The sequence below is a fragment of the Patella vulgata genome, chromosome 6 (genome assembly GCF_932274485.2).
Source record: "Patella vulgata chromosome 6, xgPatVulg1.2, whole genome shotgun sequence".
In the NCBI taxonomy this organism is placed as follows: domain Eukaryota; kingdom Metazoa; phylum Mollusca; class Gastropoda; family Patellidae; genus Patella; species Patella vulgata.
Window position 1 is genome coordinate 50,247,838 of NC_065884.2, and position 25,287 is coordinate 50,273,124.

Below are 25,287 nucleotides of genomic sequence, written 5' to 3' on the forward strand. Positions count from 1 at the left end.
TCGATCTTACATCTGAAAGCAGCAGACGTTTCGGCAATTGGGAGCAACTGGCTTCAACTGGAAAAGGTCGACCTGAGCTCCCCTTACAACCCAAAGCAGCCACAGTTTCAGTCAGTTGAAGCCAGCTGCCCATGTTTAACTTTCTAAATCTCGCTTCAGCTAGTGACAACTAGTTGCCGTCGACATGATCGTTCTTACAACTGGCGTCAATTCGTTTCCATACAAATAACATCACGTGATAAGAGACGTGTGCCTCTTTTCAAATGTTGATGATGCCGACAATAATGTATTAACATAATTGCGGCAAGAACGACCATGCCTTTGGGGTGTGTCTTCTAAGGTATTCGCCATTTTGTTGATGACATGATAAAAATTAAATCGCATGTTAAGTGTAATCGCTATTAGTTCTGAGTCGAAATGAGCGCTTCGAATTCAGTCGCTCTCAGTTGTTGACATAAGCCCCCCCCCCCCATTAAACAGATTACATAATATACAATTCGGCTTGCAGTTTTTTGCTGTCACAGTTTCAAATTGCAACGTGTTGTCTTCAGAGGAATTATGAGACACCTAGTGTAACGGATCAACCATAAAATATATCTTTATTATAAATTCATATCTATAATATTTCGGTATTAACTTAGAGCAAGGCGAGGCCGTGGCGGAGCAAGGTGTCCTACCTTCTTGCCTTCAATTCTCTATGAGTCTAAAGCCGGAAGGCAAAGTCAGTTTGTATCTGTCATGTGAACTTCTATTGTTCAAGCTTCAAATTTTAGTTTCTCTGAGACTGCGCATGGCCGATACAAACCGGAGAACACTGAATTGACTCTATGACAAGAAAGAGTGAGGGGGTACTTATCGGCTTTCATATATAGTGGCGACAGCTATGGGGATCGCGTGCTTCAAGGCCGGTTTACTTTTGTTAACTCTTGGCAAAAAGATTGCGAACGACCGATACAAACCGGGAGGCTCTGAATTAACGCTTAGACAAGAAAGAGCGAAAAGTCATTTATCGTCTACCACAATGGCGACAGCGATTCAAATCGCCTGCATCAAGTTCTGCTTGCTTTCGTGAATAAGTAATAACGAAATCGTGCCGCATCTCAATTGTATAGGCGTTGGTACATATCACTTACCGTCATACAGTCGAGCTGGAATCTGCTGAGGTTTGCCAAGTGGTGTGTGTTTGTGACACGCCCAATTTTTTGTGTTTATCGTATACAGGCCGCAATTCTGAATGGATCTTCATGGAACTTGGCATATAAATATTCCTTGTAGCCTAAGGACGACAACTAATGATTTTGGAACATGTTCCGACCACAAGGGGCTGAGCCACGCCCGTTTTCTTTTTGTGCGTCTGTGTGTCGCCTGCAGGCAACAATTTTTAATGGATCATCTTGAAAACTTTTCATACTTATCCCTTGTACCCTATGGATGGGATGACCTCTTTTATCTTTGGCGCATGCCCAATCCTCTGGGACAGCCACGTCCATTTTTGTTTGTGCCTGTGTGTTTGCCTACAGACCGGAATTCTTAACAGATCATTTTGAAAGGATGATCTCTGTTGTTTTTGATACATGCCCGATCCCCAGGGGCAGAGCCACACCCAATTTTTCTCTGTGTGTCTGTTGCCTACAAGCCACAATAAAATTCTTAATGCATCGTCTTGGAATTTAGCATCGTCTTATTGACTAAGGACGGCAGCTCTTGATTTTGGTGCATGTCCCAATCACCAGGGAAAGAGCCACGTTCAATTTTTGTGTTTATCGAATACAGGCCACAATTCTAATAGGATTATTTTGGAACTTGGTATGCTTGGACGGCAACTATTGATTTTGTTGCATGATCCGCCCCTTGGGTGGTGTCACAACAACCTTTTGTTAATATTTTGACTAAATAATCTACAGGTTTCAATTATTAACAGATTTGGATCCAATTCGGCATGATTCATCATAGGGTTGTACCTATTTATATTGGTCCATGTCCACCCCCACGGGCAGAACCACGCCCTTTTTTGTGTTTTTTTTTCTCTACAGGCTGGAATTCTGAATGGATCATCTTGGAACTTGGCATAAATATTTATTTCGGTGCATGCCCCGACCACCTCTTTTTGTTAATAATTTCATTCTCTTCATTTTAAAATATAACATATCAAATCAAAACAGAAATGTGGACGTATATTGCAGCGGTAGCGTTGCTCTTTTTAATTGTGTTCGAATATCTGGTGATAGATGGGTCCCATTTGTCTTTGCTACTGAATATTCGTCGTCATGAGACCAAGTGAGCGTGCCTGAAGTTCACAATATAATAAAACCCATAACAATCATAATATGACATGAACTTTATGTCCCATGTTCGATCCCGGCGTTGGATGAGAAAGTGCATAGGGATTTTTCCGACGTGGTTCCCCCTTGTCTGTGGTATAGAACTGAGGGCTTTCAAATACAACGTATAGTCGTTCGGATCGGACGAAAAACCGAGGTCCTGTTTACACATTAGCGTCCACGTAACAGAACCCTTGACAGTTGGAATTCAAAATAAGAGTAGGCGGTAGCACCGCTGTCCGGGCATTTTTCCCCAGATAGCACACTGCATGGCACATGCCCTACTTCATTAACACAGCAGGAGCAGAACAGTAGGACGTTAAACCCCATTTCATTTCATTTTATTTTGTAGTGTTTTCCCATGTACAGATTGTAAGTAAAGGTGTACCATATGCACGTAAACAACAATACCAATAAAACGTTTCGTGACAAGATGCTAATCAGAGTTGCAAAACAATTTATTTATGCAAATCTAATATTTGTATAGGCGCAGATTTATGTAATTCTTTATATAGAAGGCGGATCTGTACGCGGAAAATACATTTTGTGACAAAAATACAATCCTCTATAACATAAAAACAGTTACTTTTATGTAATTAAAGATGCATTATAAATGATTTAGATAGAGAGCTGGCCGTTCTTGCTATAATAAGTGAAAAATATATATATATAATGGAAAATGAATATATTGAAAGTTTTAGTCAACTGACACGTTTCTGAGCGAAGTTATCAGGCTTTAAAGGGTTCACAATATAGCCTCGTTTGTCAAGTGCCATTGTTACGATAATAAACAAAGTCTCGATTTCGATTATCAATTTATAAATTAAATTATTAAATGACGTTTGTGTTTGAATCCGTTGAAAATCGCGAACACCCGCTGCTCTAGGCGGTTGATTATGGATCTGTCATATAAATGACTTACCAGGAGGTTCTTGGTATCGAGATTTTTCGGCATCGTTTCCACTTTTCTGCATGGTTTTTCATTGTCAGTGTTGCATGATGGGGGTGGGGGGCTGGCATATTAGCATACACATTCAAATAACCCCTGCCAGTTGGAATTCAAAATTAAAGTAGATCGCAGCATCGTTGTCCGGGTAAAATCCCCCTCAAAGCACATTAAATGGAAATTCGTCTTCATTAGTACTTTCGAAGCAAGGAGTATCTCTGGGTCATTATCGTGGGAAAGAAAGTCCCGTGCTCCACTGAGAATGGAAAAAAATAAAGTTACCATCATTGAAGCATTGTAATTCAGGTATAGCATTGAATCATTGTAATTCAGGTATAGCAAGAAAAACCCCAACCCAACAACCCCAAAATAAGTCGATTTCGAAAAGCTACACCGACATGATTCACGCCATATTTTTTAAACACGAGTGAAGGGTTATGACTATGGTATTTAATCAAACAGTCAGAAGATATTAAACTTTTTTTTTATTATTAGGAATTGGGACATGAAAACTACAGACACCCCTCAATAAACACGAAAAGCGTCAATGGAGTAAACTAATCTCTCGTTATAAAACAAAATTTGTCCACGTGCAAAATAACCAACCCATATATACATCGTTTCTTATACAGGCCTCTAAAAGGTCTATTAAATAGTCTTATCTAACATTATTATATTAAGTGTCAATTACTTTTATGTTGAATGAAATTCCTTTGACGTCTTGCTGTTTGTACTAAAGGTACAATGACCCACAGCCTCAGACAGTTGTGCTTTATATAAACTGACATGTTTTAACTTGAGAAAAGTTCAGTCGGGGTTCGCTCGTGCACTGCAGGCGATACCCTCCCATTTCGCCTACGTCCCAATTCGCCTACAGCTTATGACAACAGATTATATGGTCTGGTGGCTTTATTATCCCTACTTATATACCCTCCCTATAGCCAAAATAGATTCTTCCATAAAACATCCTACATTCTATTTCACGAAGTCCCGTCAACACATAAAACAATATTTGTCATAAAGTAATTCTAATAAGATAAAAAAAATTTTGACTGAATTATAGTGAACTTGAAGAATAAATGTACAAAATTTGAATTTATTCGTGTTATATAGATAAGTAAGCATTAAACTCAATGTAATCTCCAAAAATTACAAATATTTGTCCAAAACTAAAATGTACTCTGAGTTGATATTTTTGCTTTGATGTTAAAGAAAACAAGCTATATTATTATTATTATTATTTATAAGCGTTTATATAGCGTCATTTCCACAAAAGTGCTCAATGACGCTTTACAATATGATATTAAAAAAAAGGAAAGTAATGTATAAAATTATAGATACAATTATGACAGAGATGATTAATTAAAATCCCTATTAAACAAGTGGGTTTTAAGAGAAATCTTAAATGAGAAGTACATGACCCAATGGAATAAGGAAGTTTATTCCATAGTTTTGGGGCAGCAACCTCAAAAGCCTTCTTGCCCAAACTGACAAGATTAGTATTTTGCTTAATAAGTAGAAAATTGTCACCGGAAGACCGTAATTGTCGACGAGGTTCATAAAAACATAAAAGATTACTAAGATAAATAGGTGCCATGTTATTTATACATTTAAAAACTAATAATAAAATCTTGTATTCAATTCTAAAAATTATAGGAAGCCAGTGCAGTTTATATAGAATAGGTGTGATATGATCACTGTATACTGTTCCAGAATCAAAATATAAGCTATTTTTAACAATAATCATTACCTTAATTAAATCTCTTAATCGATGGAACAGCTCATTGCTGATTAGTTGGGGGTCAAGATTTTGAGGGTAATAAAATTTGTAGTCGAAATGAGGTGTAGTCGAAATGGGACGTAGTCGAAATGGGAGTGAACCCTGCAGGCAGAAAGCATTTGCCCAAAATAGACATTCACGTGACAATATTCATTCATTTATTTATCAGTGAAGCCATGAAAAAAATTCTTCATTACTCGCCGGACTTTCAAAAATACGTAGTTACGAACTTGATTAAAATTTTGGCTTAGACTCAGCGATTTAATTTTTAATTTAGTTGATTGTAACCAATGACGTATATGACGACACTCAAATTTATATAGCTTTTGGGCCTTCTTCTGAACCATCTGAGATATGCAAACTCGGTGCCTGTTTATCAGATATTCGTAAATGGATAGACTCACATTTATTAAAACTCAACGATGATAAAACAGAAATAATGAAAGTCGGCAGCAGGCAGCAACTACTACTAAAACCTAAAACAGAAAACTATAAAATTGGCAAATCTCTATGACACCAACAGATTCTGTAAAAAAATCTTTGTGTTTATTTTTACTCTACTCTAATAAATGGTGTTTTTAATGGTAAGTCGTCTTATCATATATGTTAAAATAAGCCCAAAATATAGCTCCTTTATTGGAGTTTTGTTCTGTGCATGAATCGCTCTAAAGGGGAATCCTAACGACAAGGACTATGGTCGTCTGCCCAACCTCGTGCGTTTTCTCCGCGTCCGCGGCTCTCCTCCCACTGCTTAAGACCACTACATTCAAGCGAAAAAGTACAAAAATGGCATAATTTCTTATGAGTGGACGGACATAGCCTTGATAACGAATGTAACTGCATAGAAAAACCAGCGGTTGCCAGGCAAGATACGCCCACATTTTGCAAGAGGTGGATAGAGAACAAGCTAAAACAAAAGCGATTTTTCGTACAATCAGGGGTCATAATCCAGAAAGTTATGGCCTGAAGTGCGCAAATATCGAAAGGGGCTGAGATGTTTGGGACATAAAGATATATTTTAAAGATACATTATGTAAGATCTAGATAAAGAACTAGCCATTCTTGCTATAATAGTTCGAAAATAGATAATGTAAAATAAATAATTTTAAAATTTCATTCAAATTACTCTAATGCGAGCGAAGATATAAGCCTCTGAAGGTTTAACAAGACGTGTGCAATAATTTCAACCACCGTACTGGTTGTTCGAAGCTAAGTCTCAATGGAATTTAAACTCAACCGACATTACGATGTAACGGTGATATATTCGAACGTTGTTTTTTTTTTAAATCGAATAATAATTGTGACCCCTAGAGGGACCACAAGCCGTAAAATCAGGGGCCATAATTCAGGAAGTTAAGATCCGATATGAGCGAATATCAAAAGGAAGCAAGCACTTTGGGCTATAAACATGCATTTCAAGTTTCATCAAAATCGGAACGAAATTGTGACCTCTAAAGGGTCCACAACCGTGATATACCATATGTTTACACTATTTGCGTTCGAGGGGCGGCCATTTTGCCCGGCAGTTTTGGTCAAATTTTCACGAAATTCGAACTCAACCCACATTACAGTGTAACTGTCATATATTCGAAAGGTTTTTCTAAATCGGACCACAAGCTAAACACGCGATTTTTCGTACAGTCAGGGTCCATAATTCAGGAGGTTACGATCCGATATCGAAAGGAACCAGCATCTTTGGGCAATAAAAATACATTTCAAGTTTCATCACAATCAGATAAAAATTGTGGGCGTATATAAATACCGTGTTTGGTGGTGTGTATTCGATACAAGGGATATAACTCTTGTTTGAAGAATGGGGATTGTTAAAATATTACAAAATGCGTGAAAACCACAGGTGTTTTTGCATTATATATATAGAGAGCAGCATACGAGTCTTATGGACGCGTTAACAACCTACATTTTTACCAAACTGATGGCCGCCAATATCACTGACAGTGATGATATCGGGGTGAGATAATAATTTCAATATTAGTTTTTTTTCTACTGCAAATTAAATTAAGAAACGAATAAAGGTGATTGAAGTACATCTGGATAAAAAAAGTTTTCTATTTAGTGTAAATTGTAAATTGGTATCTAAAATAGTACCCTAAGGTATAAAAATTAATGAGTAAAAGGCGTCAATTTTGTCCGGACCAGTTTGTATTACTACGTCCAATATACACAACGCGCGTGTTATCGACGCCATTATGATGTTACTGAGCGTAACCGTAAGGGTCAATCATCTTGTACAGCGGTTTAATAAGGCTTACGATTTGAAATGTGGTCCAGTATTGTAACTTCCGATGATCGATCTGAAAAATGACAGTTTACACTTCCGTCGTAATATCATCAATTATTACCCAAAACGGCTATGGAAATGGAGATCTGGTTCAATAATGCTCACTTCCAGATCATAAAGTCAACCAGAACACACAGGGGGGAAAATGTGTTGTTTTAAGGGTGAAAATTTTTTTTTATAAACAAATCATTTCTTTCACCCCTGTTCATATTTTGGGTTTATATCATGCCTAATCTTTCTTTCATTATGTCTATTGCCCAAACATCCTTATTTGCTATAAATGCGATCCGACGCCTTTTCACACAAAAGCCAAATGGGACGTTAAACGCCATTTAACTTCATTCCATGTCACACACAAACTCGAGGTGGCCGATAAACAGCAGCACAATGCTTTAGGTCACAAGCTTATCCAAACAGGGTGGAACATCAAAGGCCTGTGCACACCAGGAGCTGTTTGTCGGTGACTACACGACTTACGAAGCAATACTCAATAATCCTCATTTGTTTGATAATCGAGTATATGGCATTTGGCCACTGCATGGACATTGATTCCCCCTTCATATAAGGCGCGATTTCATTGACCAAAAGTGCTTTACTTTCTGTCAACCGGTCATGATACACACTACTTCGCGATGTTGTTAGGCAAAGGCACAGACAGCGTGACATGACACATTAGAAATACAGCATGAAGTTATTCAAAATATTTTGAATCTTGATTTTATTCAATATAGGATAAAAATAAGATATGGAAAAAATTGTCCATCTTTTGAAATGTCTAGTCTAATTGCAAAAAAACAAAACAAAACAAAACGTGGCACTATAACAGAATGACAGGTCTTATCATATAATTGTAATAAATACTTATATCTGAAAAAAACACGATAAAATATCAGTAACATGTAACACCCTGTACGTTAAAATGCAAAAGTCATATATGTCTAGAGGTACTTCTAGCTGCTCCATTCTAATATTAATGCTGATATCCGGCAAAGGTTCTGTTTTACAGAGACAATAGTTCTTATCCCGTCATAGATACGCCTGATTTCAGATTCCATAAGAATTATAGTCATTTGATAAAAAGTAAGGTTTATACTCCGGGAATTGAATGAAAGAAAAGTCTCCAAAAATGTATCCAATCTCAAGCAACTTTGCAATTTAACTACATCACAATTTAAAGTAGTTTACACATCGGCGACAATTTGGATTTGGAACCTAAACCTGAAAACATTACAGTACGCATATTTATTACAGGCTTAGATGTCATTTGTCTGATCAATTCTTGTTAAATACTGCAGACGAAGTTGGCTGTCGTTTTAGATGACATTAACATTTGAGTTTGTCCACAAAAAATCGTCTACATTTTCATATAATAATATATTGTAATTATTGATTCCATTTGTACACCATTTCATTTTGTAAAGTTGCTATTGTCGTTTACACTTTGTAATTGTCTTCTTAACCTTTTTTGTAAATTGCTTGTGTCTTCTTAATATTTTGTAAGTTGCTATTGTTTTCTTAACCTTGTGTAAAGTTTCTATTGTTTTCTTATTTTCTTAACCTTGTGTAAAGTTCCTATTGTCTTCTTAACCTTTTGGAAAGTTGATATTGTCTTTTTAGCATACATTCGTCTCAATCTGTGTAAGTATGGGTCTTAATGACAGCTTACTTCTGATATTTCAACACATTGACCCATTGTAACAGTTCAGATATTTCAACACATCATCAATTAAAATATGTTTTATCATTAGGCCTACACCAAACCCAAGTCTATGATCATTATGTAACTAAACCTGTACAAATTTGGTACTTTCGTTACATGCATCCGCACATGCAATGTTGTGATGAGGTTCACAACGTGGGCAATCGCAATTATCAGCATGTACATTAAAACTCTCTCGGAGTCCATCACGGAATTCTTTACTCTTACAAACATAAACAATAAACTTTACAAATGCCGTACTAATGCCGAGCCACAAAAAGTAAAAGTGGAACTCCGGGGAAGCTCTTTTGTCGCGACTAACGACAGCATGGTGAACCCTTAGCAAGCACCAGGGCAACCAACAGACGATAAAGATAGTAGAGTTAATCAGATTAATTTTATAATTGAGAGGTCGACTGGCGCGATCCACGAATACCTGATTATAGAACTTTAATTGTTTTTTGTAAGCTTTGGTGAACATATAAAAACTGGTATAGAACAGGGCCGAGATGGCCGGACCAGCAACCAAGAGACCCGCTGTCATGAAATAAGCTCGCTGCTGCTTAGCTTCAATGATGCAGATGAAAGCCTCTCTGTAGTATCTGGCACGACGTAAGGAAAAGAGCGGTGGCATGCAGAAGCTTATGGAGACCAACCAAACGAACCCAATCCAACAGGCTGACCTGGTAGGCGACATGACATACTTATAGCGATCCGGTTTGCGAATAGCCACATAGTGATCCACCTGCAACCACGCAAGGGAATAAAGTCCAGCGATCAGCAATGCGGCCGCAACGTAAGCTTCAATACAACAGAAAATATCATTAGCAAATACCCAGGAATTGTATAAGGAATTGAAGATCGAAAATGGAGTCACAAACAATCCTAATAGTAAATCCGAGATAGTTGACGAAAGCAGGAACCACTTGTTGACATTCTTGAAAGCCTTAGTCCAAGATATTACCAAAAGAATTAAACAGTTACTGATTACTATAGCCAACGTAACAAAAATTGTGGTAAATGTCATGTGTGTGAAGATGGCTGGTTGGTTAGTTCCGTTCATATATTTGAGAGCCATTTGGAACTTCTTAATTTGTGAATTCCTTAAAGAATACGATTTTCAAACGATGACAAATATTCTCGAAAACAGAAGTTAATTACAGTTGGACTTTCTTCACACCAGGATTGTATATAGAGTATTGCACACACAGTGGAGCCAATCCTTGGTACGTTATTGGCTCATTTACCTACTTTCTGAAGTCAAAACAACCTGTTAGTACAAGTATGGTATGTATTTGTACAACTTAGCTAATAGGAATGCACAACCAGTCTCATATTACGCACATTGTTTAACACGTTTCTATTTCCCCTTCTCTCGTCTTTCACTTAACTTGGCAAAACCAGTAACATCTGCCGACCAACACTTGAAGAATATCTGATAGGCCTTTTAAAAAAAAGTTCAGAGAATTCCGGCAAAAAACTCCCAAGATGCGCATAAAGCAAAAACGTCAAAGGCACTTTCACTAACAAAAGCATAGAAATATATCATATTTTTCAGAGAGTTCAAGCCAACTGTCAGTTTGGTTTAAAAACAATATTCGTATAAACAGAGTATGTTATATTCACTAATACATAATTCGCATTAATAGTTTCATTTAGTTGAGTGGTAATACCGCCTGGAGTAACACTGTATAACGTTCTCACACTAGAGAATACGGTAAAATGTTAACACGTCACCATCCGATATTGATGACCAACACACACAAAAACTTCCGCTGTGCTTCTCACTCAAGTTATCTCTCTGTTATCGTGTAGTATAGCAACTTCCCAATTCCTGCGACAACAACTCGTTTCCTAGTCGAAACAGCACCAAAGGTTAAATAATAGATTTTCGTTCTTCTAGGAATCTGAATGCATATTTCGTGATATAAAAGAGTTTAATAATCTAACCCAAGGTAATTATCAATAGAAGTATTATCAAATCAGTCGTCGTGTCTTTTATCAAAAGTCACAATTCTATAAACATCAGTACAATATCAAAAGGTCAGAATATCGATTGTCAATATTCCCAACACCACTAAGAATCCATACACTGATTTTGTGATATCAATCAGCTGTAGAATCTAACACAATCGAGACGCGGAGGAGATTGCCAGTGGAATTCTTCTCACATTAGTCCTCTGATATTCCTATACTGTTAACATCTGCTTAATGAGACTTTGATGGGGTTCTATTTTTGTAATGATTCCCAATACAGTAGGTATCTCGAACGTCGGCAATAAACCTGAAATAAGAAAGAAAGATGAGTAAATTAAGGGAAAGTAAAATAAATATCGCTTGCGCCTCGGTTCATCGCCAAACATATTACAGTAATCCGGTTCATCGCCAAACGTATTACAGTAATCTGGGTACAAATAAGTATTCAACCCAAAATGCTGCTCCGTTCATATAGCCACGATAATCACAGTGATCTGGATACAAGTAAGCTATCAACCCAAAAGTAAAAACGGATTCACCACCACTATGCTTTAAGTCATTCCAATTAAAATTCGACCTTTATTTTCGTCCCGGTGATCAATATTGTCAAGATATGACTACTAGCAGTCTGTCCAAAACCGTTGTGATTGGTTAGAATATCAGTCTTTCACTAGGCGGGTCATTGACTATATAAAAGGTCCATCTAACACATACTTCCTTCTGGAAGATGTGGCTAAAGTTGTAATCAATACATGTGGCACCCACTTTAATCTCGAATTTACAGATTTGGATCTCAGCAATGGTTGGATTTTAAGGAGAAATCAGAAAGCTTAAGTTGAAAGCATGTCTTAAGTATATGTTAACAATATCAAACGTTTTTGTCTGCCCGGGTAATAAGAGCCATTTTCAATCCGATGGAAACTTTACGCTTTAGAGCGCCCACACGACTGTAGTCTCTACATTGCGCGTATTCAAATGTGACCTTCGATGCGAAACTCTAAAATTCGACAGCACGACAGCAGGCCAGAATAATAGGCCGGCAATATCGCAGTGTGCTAATTTCCTAATTTCTACTTTTCGACTTGCAATTTCGATTGGTAGGTGCCTATGCCTATCACTTTTTACTGACATGCATAAATGCAAAAATATGATTAATTCGAAAACCAAAATGCTACTCGAAAATTAGAAGTCACGACAAAACGAGTGGCGCTAATATTTCGGTGTGTTTATTTCTTTATTTCCTATTGTCGAGTCGATTTTTACTTGGTCTTGGTGCGCGTGCTGTCACCTTACATTTTGTCGACTTTCGCGTCCTGAAGGGTCGAAAAGTATAAATTACGAATGGTAGTTATAGGCTTCCATAGATAGTCGTCTTCAATTTAATAATACAAGCAAGTACTACAATATGTTTTTAAAAGACGAGCCAACGATAACGTTAGCTCTAGAACGACCACCAGGACCTGTAGACGGACGATAGATAGAATTGACCCAAAACATTCAATGTGGGCTAATACAACTGATCTACGTACTTATGTTGTATTATAGAAATTGATCTTATTTCTGTCTACTCGTCATCGTGGATCTGCTATCTTAACAAACATGACAGACGAGGAATAATGTTGATTTTATAGAACAGAAATAGAAACTGTCGAAGAATAAGGTGAATAAAAAAAATAAAAAAGATTGAAAAAAATAAAGATTGCAAATGCATATACTTGAATTTCTTTTTATCTTATATTCAATGCTCTAATAATTCCACTCAAAGGCTAGAATCATTATAAAATACCTTCAGGGTGTATGCCCTTATTTAAGTCTGATCAAACTTAGAAAGTACTTTCGTTTCTTTTACAATTTACGTTGTATGTTTTGGGGTTTTTTTTGTTTGTTTTTTTTTGGTTCTTTTATATAACACTAACTTGAAAGGTTATGTTCATCTGAATGAACCTACATTTTATATCAAGGTTACATCTTCAAAGCGAACCTCCTGTCGAATGATGATCACTAATCAACTAAATCTTAACATTTAACGTTTAAACGTACAAACACAAGTATACTCTTCGCAAAACAAAGCCACGTATCTAAACAAACCACGCCTAGTGAATTAAAATATTTTCTAAAAAATATAACCACATTCAATCTGGGCTTTCTTTTTCAATAGAAGAAATAAGCGTATGTATTTGAAAATCCTAGGTACACTGTAACAAAAATTTCCGTGAAAAAACGTAAAAATTTCCGGAAACAAAAATTACCAGGAAAATTTTATCCGTATTTGTTTTTCCTGTAATTTACAGAAATTCCCTCAATTAACATAAATTCCATTTTCAAATACAGAAAAAAAAATCCTGACCATGAAGGTGATAAAAATTTCATTGAATTAACCATTGACTTTATACGCGTGCGTGAATTAGCTTTATTTAACGTCCGCTTCCACCGAAGTGATATCGCAGATAATCTTTAAACGTAACCTCTTTTCGCTAATATATATAAGAATCGAGAGCAAGGTATCACAAACCGCTACTCGTCAGTGGTTGGAGGCTTTCAGATGTAAGTTTTCGGTATTATCAATTCGCAGGTATGTTGACTCTGCCATAGAGACAAACCGACTTACACAGGCCAACCGGTTGCACTATCCGGATTTAAGCGTGCTTGATTACCAGATATTACAACCTTAACACACGCAGCCTTAAAACATATTTTTACATATCTATGAAAATACTTACAATCTGATTTCCGTATGATGAATAACAATACACTTTATAGATCTTATAAATAATGGAAATTAGATATACACGTCAATTAATATACCAAACGTTACAAAATATGATTCTTCATATTATGGTTAATAATTTGAAATGAATACTATAACATGATGATTATTAGGAATGATTATATATGTATACTATTACTTATCGTTGCACCGTTTATCCCGTAAAATAACAGAATTAAGTCCATTACAGAACGGAATAAAACATTTTATCCCTAAATTTCGCGGAACTTCCTTGTCATTCCACCGTTTATTCCGTAAAATAACAGAATTAAGTCCATTATAGAAGGGAATAAAACATTTTATCCCTAAATTTCACGGAAATTTCCTGTCTAATACTGAATAATCCACAGAAATACATAAAATACGTAATTTGAAGAAATAATTCACACTATTAACACAAGTTCTCCAAAAAATCCATCGATTAACAGAAAAAAGGTGTTAAATTACGGAATTCGGCCACATAAAAAATGGATATTTTTTACAGTGTAGCCACGGTGGTTCAGTGAGTAAGTCGTTGACTCGCTAACATTGAGGTCCCGTGTTCGATCCCTGTGTTGACCGAGAAAGTTCCTCTTGTCAGTGGTGTAGGGCGGAGGGCCTGACAAGGGGCATCGTATAGCTGTTCGGGTGGTCCGAAAAACCGAGTCCCCTGTACAAATTGGCGTCCACGTAAATGAGTCCTTAGCAGTTGAAATTCAGTATAAGAGTAAGCCGTAGCGAATTTCCCTCATAGCACACTGTATGGCGTATGCCCGTCGTCATTAATCCAGTCGGAGCAGCAGTAGGACGTTAAAACCCATTTCATTTCATTTAGAAATACTAGCAATTTGTAAACCTGATCTTTTGAATGCACTATCTCAAAATATTTGTAGGATATTAATCTTACCCTGTAACATTAATTAACGTTTTCTTTTTTTTCTGTGGCGTGCGTGGGTGGAATAAATAATTAACGAAATAAATCTATAAGAAAAAAGATCAATAAAGTAGGTCGCTTTAATAACGCTTTACAGTATTTCTGACCATTTTATATTTATTACAATGTAACCACGGTGGCTCAGCAATCAGACGAGCCGGGGATATCCAATGTCTGTTTGGCGTTTGTCAGGGTTAGGTCTAAAAATTAAGGTCAACTGCAGATTTGGTCAAAGGTCACGAGATGTAAACAGGGCTAGCGCTAACCCTAACTAACCCGAGACCTAATCGTTACCCTTGCCCAAACCCTAACCCACAATCTCGTCAACAATCACGCACTCTAACCTATTTACATCTCGCGACCTTGACGAAATCTGCAGTTGGCTTTAATTTTTAGACTATACCGTATGTTCGTCTTCATTTGTCGGGTTGGTGGAGAAAAATAGGACGTTGAACCAAATTTCATTTATTACAATTATCGATCAACGTCAATGATTCTCGATAATTAGTGTTTGTTTTATTAGCCAGAATAGAAGGTAGCAAATAAATGGTTGTTTATCCAACTTCACAACGTGGACGTATCCATACGATTTTACTGTATCTTCACCTTGGGGTATAAGTTATTAATTAATTATGAGCAGTATTGATTCTAGTTGATTATGTTGTTTGTTTGTCGTACACACATCTATCTGTAGTTGACGATAACGACAATCAATAAAAGCATTAAATGTGTCTATTGTTCTCCCATACCGTTATTTAAAAAATACAAACAAAGGTGTGTCATCTATTTCTGACTCAAATGTTTTATCCGGGATAGGTCTGTATAATTAATAAGGTGGTAATTAATGGCAAAATAAACGTCAAATATAGCATTTCAATCCATACAGTTAAAAGTAGCCTTATCAAAAATTTACATTTTCTTCTGTTGATTTCATGATCTCACCTTTTAAGTTTTAGATCATCTACAATTAACTCGTTTCTATCTATGATTAATTTTTTTCTTGTGACGAATATTGATCTTTTAAATTTAAATCTGGTCTTTAAATTTTCATGCCTCGCAAGCCCCATTCCTTCATTTCTCGAGATTTTCTTTTCTCTATTAATCTGCGAGCCACGGTGGCTAAGTGGGTGTGACGCTGGCTCGCTGGCCAAGAGGTCGCGTGTTGGATCCCTGCATTGGCCGAGAAAGTTCATCGGGATTTTCCAAAGTGGTTTCCCATTGTCAATGTCTGGCAAAGACAGCTGTCTAGTCGTTCGGATTGCACGAAAAACCGAGGTTACGTGTATACATTGGTATGCACGTAAAAGATCCCTTGGCCCGGGCAAAATTTCCCCCATTGCACACTGTATGGTGTATGCCCGTCTTCATTAGCCCAGTCGGAGCAGAACAGTAGGACGTTAAACCCCATTTTATTTCATTTCATTTGTCTATTAATTTTCTTGATAAATAAGTAGTGATTTCGTCTAAATTTCCTAGAGCTGAAAGAAATGGAGACATTAGCCATTGCAGGGGGTGCTCGCTGATTACCACCAACACACACACACACACCCACCCACACACACACACGCACACGCCCCCCACCCTCTTATTTGGATATATCGTGGTTGTTTCCATTAGATAGTATGTTAGCTTTTAGTTAAAAAGTTTTATCTTTCAGTATACAAACATATCGTACACATGATTTATTGCGTGGTTTTAGAGGGTTATTTTAAGCATCTCAGTGCTTCGAATGTTTCGATAATTAGCTAATTAGGCGAGATGGTTAATTTTAATAAGGTATTGTTCAATATCAATTAAATTTAGGTTTCTGTTGTTGATAGTGAGAAATTGATTAGAAATCCAATAGACCGTAAAACATGAATTCAAATCAATGAGAGATTTTTTATAAATAAATAAGACCTCTGCAAAATCTCTCGGTGTGTGCACTCACAGCACTGCAAGTACATACTTATTACGATGAATTGTATGTCGAGCTAACCGTTTTTTTCTATTAATATTTATGGTTTAATTAGAGACCACATTTCTCTTTCTAGAGTAAAGCGTTATACGTTGACTATGGCACTCAGTAGCATACAAAAGCTTTCAGTAAAGTAGAACAAAAATGTATATTAAAAGCCATCGTAATAATAAATGATTTAGGGGCTGCAATTTTGAATTTATCTCGGAGATCATGCGTTTGGAAAGGTAAACCCGGAAAACAGTTTTTCTGCGCCCAAAATTTTCATGTGGACGTATATAGTCGTCGCCCCTGTCCGTCGCGACGTCCGTCCGTCCGTCCGTCCACAATCTGTTTGCGGACAGTCTACAGTTCACAATTTTTATCAGATTTTGATGTAACTGGGACTATAGGTTTATATCCCAACGATCTCGGTTCCTGTCGATATTAGCATTTATCGGACGGTAACTTCATAGATTATGGCTCCTGATTGTAGGATTTATCACGTTTTTAGGTTGTGGACACTCAGGAAGTCACAAATTTTATCCGATTTTGATGAAACTTGAAATGTATGTTAATAACCCAAAGATCTCGGTTCATTTTAGATATTCGCGCATAATTCTTCAGAGCCAAGTCGTCACTTCCGAAATCTTTAGACCTACTCAGAATATCGAGAAATTTGATTGGCTGTTTAAGGTCAATGATATTATTTTAGAGACCCAGAATGCATTATCTTAATGTAACATCTAGATTTTTAAAAGAGGGCAAAACCACACACAGCAACTATCTAGACACCAGTAAAAACAAGCGCACACATAAACTAAATAAGACTATTCTACTGATGTGAAGGAACCGAAGTAACGATCGTAAAAATACAGTACGGATTACAAAAACGTAATTCTTTATAATATTTAATAAGATTATCCCTATCCAATGTTGTATTTAGATAAAGATATGCTTTAAGCTATTCAACCTTTGGGGCCCCTTCTGACCCCCCACCCTCAAGACAAGAGGAAGATGAAAGTGTGCATTTAAACACACAATTGAGCAAATTGGAGAATGACAATGGATCGTTAAGACTACTGTGCGTTTAAGAAATGCTTATAGCAGTGTCAAAAATATTACACACCTTGGCCGGAAGCCACATGTAAAGCAAAATGTATTTTTCCTGTAGCCTACTCACTATATCAAAATATGGATCTATATTATATTCCCTCCCAATCCATCTTAATAAAATTTCTTGCGAATTCTGTATTCATCGAAAGTATAAACTCTTGTAACTTTTATGGCCCACTTCTCGTACAGATAATATACAAAGTAAAGCACAGGTAAGTTCAATCCAGTTGTATGTTATGACACGGTTGATTTATATTTACTTAAGTCTTACCTGTGCCAAATTTGCTCTACACTGTTATTGTTTGCGTGGTCAATTACCCTAAGAGATAAATTTTGAGTACGAGATGAATTGTGTTTTGTAGCCCATGTGATGAGAATGATAGGTGAATATAATATAAATATAGCTTATCTGATGCTGTCTATGTGATTGATCATTTTTATCATGACGTAGCCCGCAGGAGTAATAATACTAATCACTAAAGTAACACGACATTCAGTAAGCCTGATTTTCATGTTATATTTAAACCTATTTGTCTTTTTTGATGTTATATCGATTTACTGTCTTGTTACATAGATTGGATGGCGAACCATTTCTAAAGGATAACATTCCACATTAGATAATGGATCGGTTAAGCTATTCAAGGCACCCATCATTTCAGGACGCAATAAAACTTTAGCATTGTTCTTAATCGCTGAATTAGAGTCAATAATATCCTTAAATTTAGTTTGGCGGTTACACTGTATTCTCTCTGGCACGTACATCTTGATGACTACAATTAACTGCCCAATTAAGTTTTTTTTACATTATAAAATAATACCTAAATGAAATAATAATTATGTTTGGACGGTGTGATTTAAAAAAAATGCTGAATTACTTATACGAATCGGCTGCAGTTTTAAGCCAGTAAACCGCGTGTACAAGTGTCAGTATATAATTACTGTATTAGGTAGATCTAATAAGAAATATAACAGATAAATAAAGAAAAAAAAATCATCTAGTCCAAAGTGCCAGTAACCCAGTAAAACCGTGTTACCGGTCTGCAGTACAATATCATACGTTTCTGAAAATCTCCATTTTGACATTAGTGAATCTTTCACGCAATTTAGTAGTTCATCCTCCTGGGATGCAAAAAATGCTAAAAGCGGTGACCAAGGGTAATTTCGCATTACGCACACACTACGTAAATCCCTCGCTTTATTCAAATTAAAATGAATCATGAACTAGCATCTCAACGCACGACATATCTAATGTCATGGAAAGAAGAGCACTCTTATCTATAAAAAAATATCTTCGTGTAGGCCTACAATAGTTTAAAATTGCCAATTTCTTGATATTAGAAGGTCTACAGGCCTACAATATATGGCATATGCAAAGTATTTACTCGTGGTTTTATGGGGTTATGATGATTTTTAAGAAGATAAATCAATAATCTCAAATATGTTTATTGAAAAATGTTATAGGCCTATTTGAAATTAAATTTTAATATCATAAATTTATTATTATTTCTTATAAGGCTTTCGTTAATAACACAGCGTAAACCAGAGAGGTTTTATGTGGGGGCCAAGAGTATTTTATATTGGGGAAAATCATTTTAATTTAGTAAAATAGATAGGCATTATCGAATAAGGAGTGTGACACTTTGGCATTTTCAAAGTATTATTGAAAGAGTCCGTGAGGCTGACATTTCAAATTTAGGCATCGGAATATTGGCTATTTGTGGATTAGTTTAAAAGTTGTTAAATGCTTTTAAAATTCGACAATAATTTACAGTCTAGATTAGGCCAGAATATCACATATGTTGGTAACAATTATCAATAGTTTCTGTTATCCAAAAAATCATAAAACTACGAAATTCAAGCGATTTAGTTTATCGATACGCATTATTTCCATTGAAGCCTGCGAGTAAATCAAATGCTAAGGTCACGAAAGCAACATGCAAGTTTGAATGAAATTTTCAACATATTCTATTTACGTTATCTATTTTTTTTAACTATTATAGCGAGAGCAGCCAACTCTTTATCTAATCGCCCATAATGCCTCTTGTGAAACATAGCCAGCCCTGGTTTCTTAGTCTATATAACTTATTGATTCGTCTAAATCGCTATCTAAAATGCCCCCCCCCCCCAAGCTTTAATTTTGTTAAATTATATTTATATTTACATAGTTATTAATATATAATTTACTAAATACCGTTAATAATTGGAGCTGCCCTTACAGAGATACCAAGTCACCGTAAACTATTGCTTACTAAATAATCTACCCGAATTTAATCCCCATCGGTTCGGCATTACAATACGGCTCATCGCAACCCTCAATTTGTATCCTTGACAACCAAATTTTGACATTGGAAATCGATTCGATTCCAACATACTGTAAAAGTGTTAAGATTTCCCCAGATAGACATAATAAAAAGTCGTATAAGTATTTTACTGTACGATAAAAATATCTTAACACGCACTCCAAAAACTAGTATGGTGTAGTCCCAATTGTTCCAGACAATGTTTATATTATGCACTGTCCTTTGTTTTATTGAATTGATTTAACAATTAAATTGGCTATGCATTAAAGAAAATATGCTAAGCCCATAAAACAAATCAACTGTAATTGACCATTTATTTTTAAAACCCAGCCGTGTCTGCAATCTGTCTGTCAGTGAACGTTAAACACATACTGAAATAACGCACATTTTAAATAGACACATTCTCACTAAGAAAGAGGCTGATTCGCTAACCAGGTCCCGGTTTCACATTTAGCATTCTCAGACTTAAGTTAAGAATTTACTCAACTTTCAATCTTTGATCCAGAAACAAAATTTGCACATAGTTTCTTATTGATGTATCTCGACATTGGCTGAAAAAGATTTTTCGGAATTTTAAGCACGATTGACTCTTGTTAGTGGTGCTGGATGGATGCCATGACAAGAAACAATGTTTAGCCAATATTATTAGACGAAAAACATCTTCTCCAGTACACGTCGGCTTGTACTAGAGCCATTGACAGTTGAAATTCGACGAACATTAAAGATACATTATGGAAAATCAGATAAAGAGCTGTCAGTTCTCACTGTAATAGTTAAAAACTAGATAATGTAAAGGGAATATGCTGAAAATTACAGTTAAATTGCTTCACTCTGAACCGAGATATTAGCGATTAGTTTTTCGGCCGCGCCTCGGTCATTATTACTAATGTCGGTATGATGAAAAACATAGTCTCAGTTATCCACTTCTTTATTTAATCATCAATGAGCGTTGAACAGCAGATCGGGTTCAAATCCAGTGACAATCCGACACATAAGATGACATCGGGAGTTGATTAAGGTCTTTTCATGTTAATAGATGTCTAATTAATAGTTTATATAACATTTCAAGTCTAAAGAAAGACCTGCAATAGGCAGATTTAGCTTTGCATAATGTATGTTTAATTAGTCTTAGACGCCGCCATCAGGGCACAATATCGTATGTAATCTGTCATCTGAACTGAACTATTCGCACGTACATACACCCTTGGCATCCTTGGGGTTGGGTGGCCGAATGGTTAACGCGTGTGCGTAAAATCGCGTGGCATATAGTTTCGATTCCCCGCTTGTGCGTGGCAAGGAGTAGGGTCACCTGTCCAACCTCGGGAGTTTTCTCCGGGTCTTCCGCCCCACCCCCACTGCTAATGACCCCTGCGCGCAAGTTTGTGCCGAGTGCGATACCCAATACAAAATAGGCTCAATAACAAACATTAAAAAATAGAAAGGGAAATAATATATAAATAAATAATGAATACAATACTAATCAAACGTTTATACCAGTCGTTCCCAATCGTATTTGAGCTATTGCCCCTTGAACCCCATGGTGCTCGACAAACGCACACACCCCGTGCTTGTCAAACGCGCACATTCCGTGCTTGTCAAACGCGCTCCACCCGTTCTAACCCCCATTCTAAATTATCCTTTGAAATTTTTTTTGCATATGTATAAATTAAATGAAATGGGGTTTAACGTCCTACTGCCCTGCTTTTAAAGAATAAACATTCGTTTCAACGAACAAAAAATAAAAAAATGTCACACGAATTTTTTTTTTTTTTGGGGGGGGGGATTAATCTGGACACCCAGGGCCATTTGGAACGCACGCTGCACACTACTATGAAATATCCCAGCAAGAACACGGAATAAACCAATACGTGGCTTAGTGCGGGTAGAATAGAGTTAAATCAACGTCAAATAGCCGGTATATCGATTTAAATCCGTTGTAAGCCCGTAAATAAAATGTGATTTTAATTATTCTGAGAGAGGATACTGGGCATTTCAATGTATTACCAATTACCCCATCCGTCAATGTTGCTATTTTACACTTGACATTATGTAATGTATCTACCTTTCACGAATGGTAAAGTTACAGGAGTTAATTTAGATTTGCCACAATATATCTGAACAGGAGTAAGGAATGTAGTTATCTATCATTGTTTGTCTAATAGATCGTTATAATCAAAACTTGAATTCCCCACATTAAAACAATAACTTTAAAATATGATACACCGGCGTTATAGACATTGATTTGATATATTGAAGAGTATGAATATTAGATAATAATTGTTAAAATACAATATACCAGACGTTACAGACATTGATTTAATACACTGATGATTACGTATAATATATAATATAAAATAATTGTTTTAGACCATTATAACTGAACATAATAATCAGTGTTTTTATCTATTAGATCAAAATAACTGTGAATAACTGTGAAACAACGTAGAACTAGAAGCACTGGCTCACAGGATGTAAATAATAGGAAAAACCGTTATATCTCGCAGGCTATTTATGATCGAGATATTTCATAGTTGTCTCTACACACCATGTCTTAAAATAACTATCTATTAGAAATACTAATTACTTACATTCAATATAATATACTATGACATCCTCTGCTTCACATCTTGCGTTATCATTATGGAATATCAAACATCGGGTTGGATTCAGACAGAGTTCATGTAAAATTTTCTACAACACTCAGCAATGGCTACTTGACTGTACTTTAAGCCTTCTATTACCAAGCGGTGCCAATCATTGGGTCGGTTTCCATGGTTACTCAGAATAGCATGTGTAGGATCGTATACTTTTCCCATTTGCTCTACAGGCTTTGGGAGATTAATGGTGCATTAAAGCGACTAAGATTGATTCCAAAATTTAATTTTGCATAAAGCCATAATGATTAGATAAAAATATGATTTGGCTTTAACTTATATTTGTATGTCTAGAATTATATCCATTAAATTCGTTATACCCCCTGCAGTTTTGGTTGGAAAAGTAAATTTTCAAACCATTGTTTCATATGAATAAATTTGCGCCAATCCATATCCTAAAATTAACTTTTAATTGTGAACAGATTTAACCACAGTTTGTCCCTGGCTCAGGGAGAAAGGCGCTAACTCACTAACCAGGGAATCCTGGGGGGGGGGGGGGGTTGCTCCCGTTATTGGTCGAAAAAGTTCCCAGAGATTTTCCAGCGTGTTTTCATCGTGGTACAGTACGGGGAGCATTGGCAAGGACAGTGTCTAGTCGTTCGGGTGGGACGAAAATGCGGGGTCCCGTGTACGGAAAAGAACCCTTGACACTTGAAATTCGTAATGAGATGGCCGTAGCGGCACTGTCCGACCAAAATATCCCTCATAGCATATTATATGGCGTAAGACTGACTTCATTAGCCCAGTTGGTACAGAAAAGTAGGACGTTAAACCCCCGTATCTCCGTTTGCCACTTTAAACTCACACGCATAATTTATTGCGCAATGGAGTGATTCGAGGTAATACTATGTAAACATGATTTATTCATAATAAAGCCACAGAAAACAATATAACAGTATACTTATTATACAGCAACAACAATATTCCTGCATTATAGATATGGTTCGCTGACGATCCAATTAAAATTCTAGATGATAGGTGTGTACTGTTAAATAGTGCTGTCTGACGGGTACATCGGTTTAATCGAACCTCGCAGTCTTCTGCACAAGGGAAGTATTAAAATTTCTGTAAATGTGTACCCTGAAGTGTTTTCATGTGAGCTTGTAATATCTCAAATTGACAATTGGGTTTAGCGTCTTTTAAACACACTGTAAGTCATTTCGATTGCAGGGGTGGGGTCGGGAAAGCGCAAGAAAACCCACGAGATAAGGCAGACAACCCTAGTCAATGACACAAACAAGCATGAGATCGAAACCAATCCACCTGCATCGATGACAAAACTTCAAATATTAAAACGCAATTGTCGGACCACTCGTGTCGATGTACTTCCATCCTTCTACAAAAGCAATAACAGTAAACGTTCTGTCTGCAGGGATATGACACTTGTGGAAGCATACGACGGCCCATATCGTCATATTCCCATTTGTAAAAGCTTACCCTGCCTCGTGCTCCACAGCCACTTACTAATAATTACTAGCTTAAAGGTGTCATCATATGTCTGGAGACGCGAAACAAGAAATCTTCAAACAGGTATCATCATGTATCTGATATCTCAGTTCCGGCGTGGTTCCCCCTTGTCAGTGATGCAGGACGGGGGGCCTGACAAGGACAGCTGTCTAGTCGTTCGGATGGTACGAAAAGCCGAGGTCCCGTGTACACATTGGCGTGCACGTAAAAGATCCCTTGACAGTTGGAATTCGATATAAGAGTAGGCCATAGTGCCGCTGTCCGGGCAAAAATTCCCTCATAGCACACTGTATAGCGTATGCCCGTCTTCATTAGCCCAGTTCGGAGCAGAACTGTAGAACGTTAAACCCCATTTCATTTCATTTCATTTCTGATATCTCAGATTACGTTTCTGATCATCATTTCAGAAATTTTAATGCGTCGCAAATTACAATATTGTGAAAGTTGAATCTCTAAAGGGAATATTAGTCCAAAAAATAGTTCAATTCCGTTCAATATTTACAAAGATATATTGAATCGACATAATATACATGATATAGCCAAACAGTCGGCGCCGCCTATATTTTTCTCGGAAGTCCGATTAAATCCAAGAGATTATCTAAATATTTCAATTTAATTTTCATAATTAAATGTTAAAATAATCAATTTGAGTTCATTTAAGCATAAATTAACCCGTGAAAAATACAGATATGTATTATTATCACCGCCATGATCTGTGTTTAATCTCGTGTAAAAATATATTTAAATTCTACACTAATTGACCTGGTGGCTCCGTCCGACGCGTTAAAAGTGCGCTATATAAATATTGTCACCATTATCATTATTAAATATTTGCTTCGATGATCAAACCGGGATAGTTATCTTACAATTCAATGACGCATAAATATTGAAATTAAGACAAACTATACGTATTCACGTTTATAACTACATTGTAGATGCCATTACATTCAATATAGTCTGAATGTAAAATCAATTTTCGCTATACAAATAGTCTTGATAAACCATTAACTCATTGACTTCGACCCCTTTTGTGCTTTCAGTTTACTCCATAGCGTCAAATCCGATTTGTCAGATATGCGTTTCAAATAAAAATTATTCAGTAGCGTCATATC

The 25,287-nt window shown here is 36.4% G+C and overlaps 1 protein-coding gene across 1 annotated transcript; it reads right to left on the bottom strand.

The window, feature by feature from the left end:
• Positions 1-3,737: 3,737 nt before the first annotated feature.
• On the bottom strand, positions 3,738-22,796 carry LOC126823618 (histamine H2 receptor). Its single transcript, XM_050552565.1, has 2 exons — positions 22,643-22,796; positions 3,738-11,329 (listed from the first exon to the last, which is right to left on the bottom strand). The coding sequence occupies exon 2, from the start codon at positions 10,121-10,123 to the stop codon at positions 9,131-9,133; it is 993 nt and encodes a 330-aa protein (XP_050408522.1). The 5' UTR covers positions 10,124-11,329; positions 22,643-22,796; the 3' UTR covers positions 3,738-9,130.
• Positions 22,797-25,287: the final 2,491 nt, after the last annotated feature.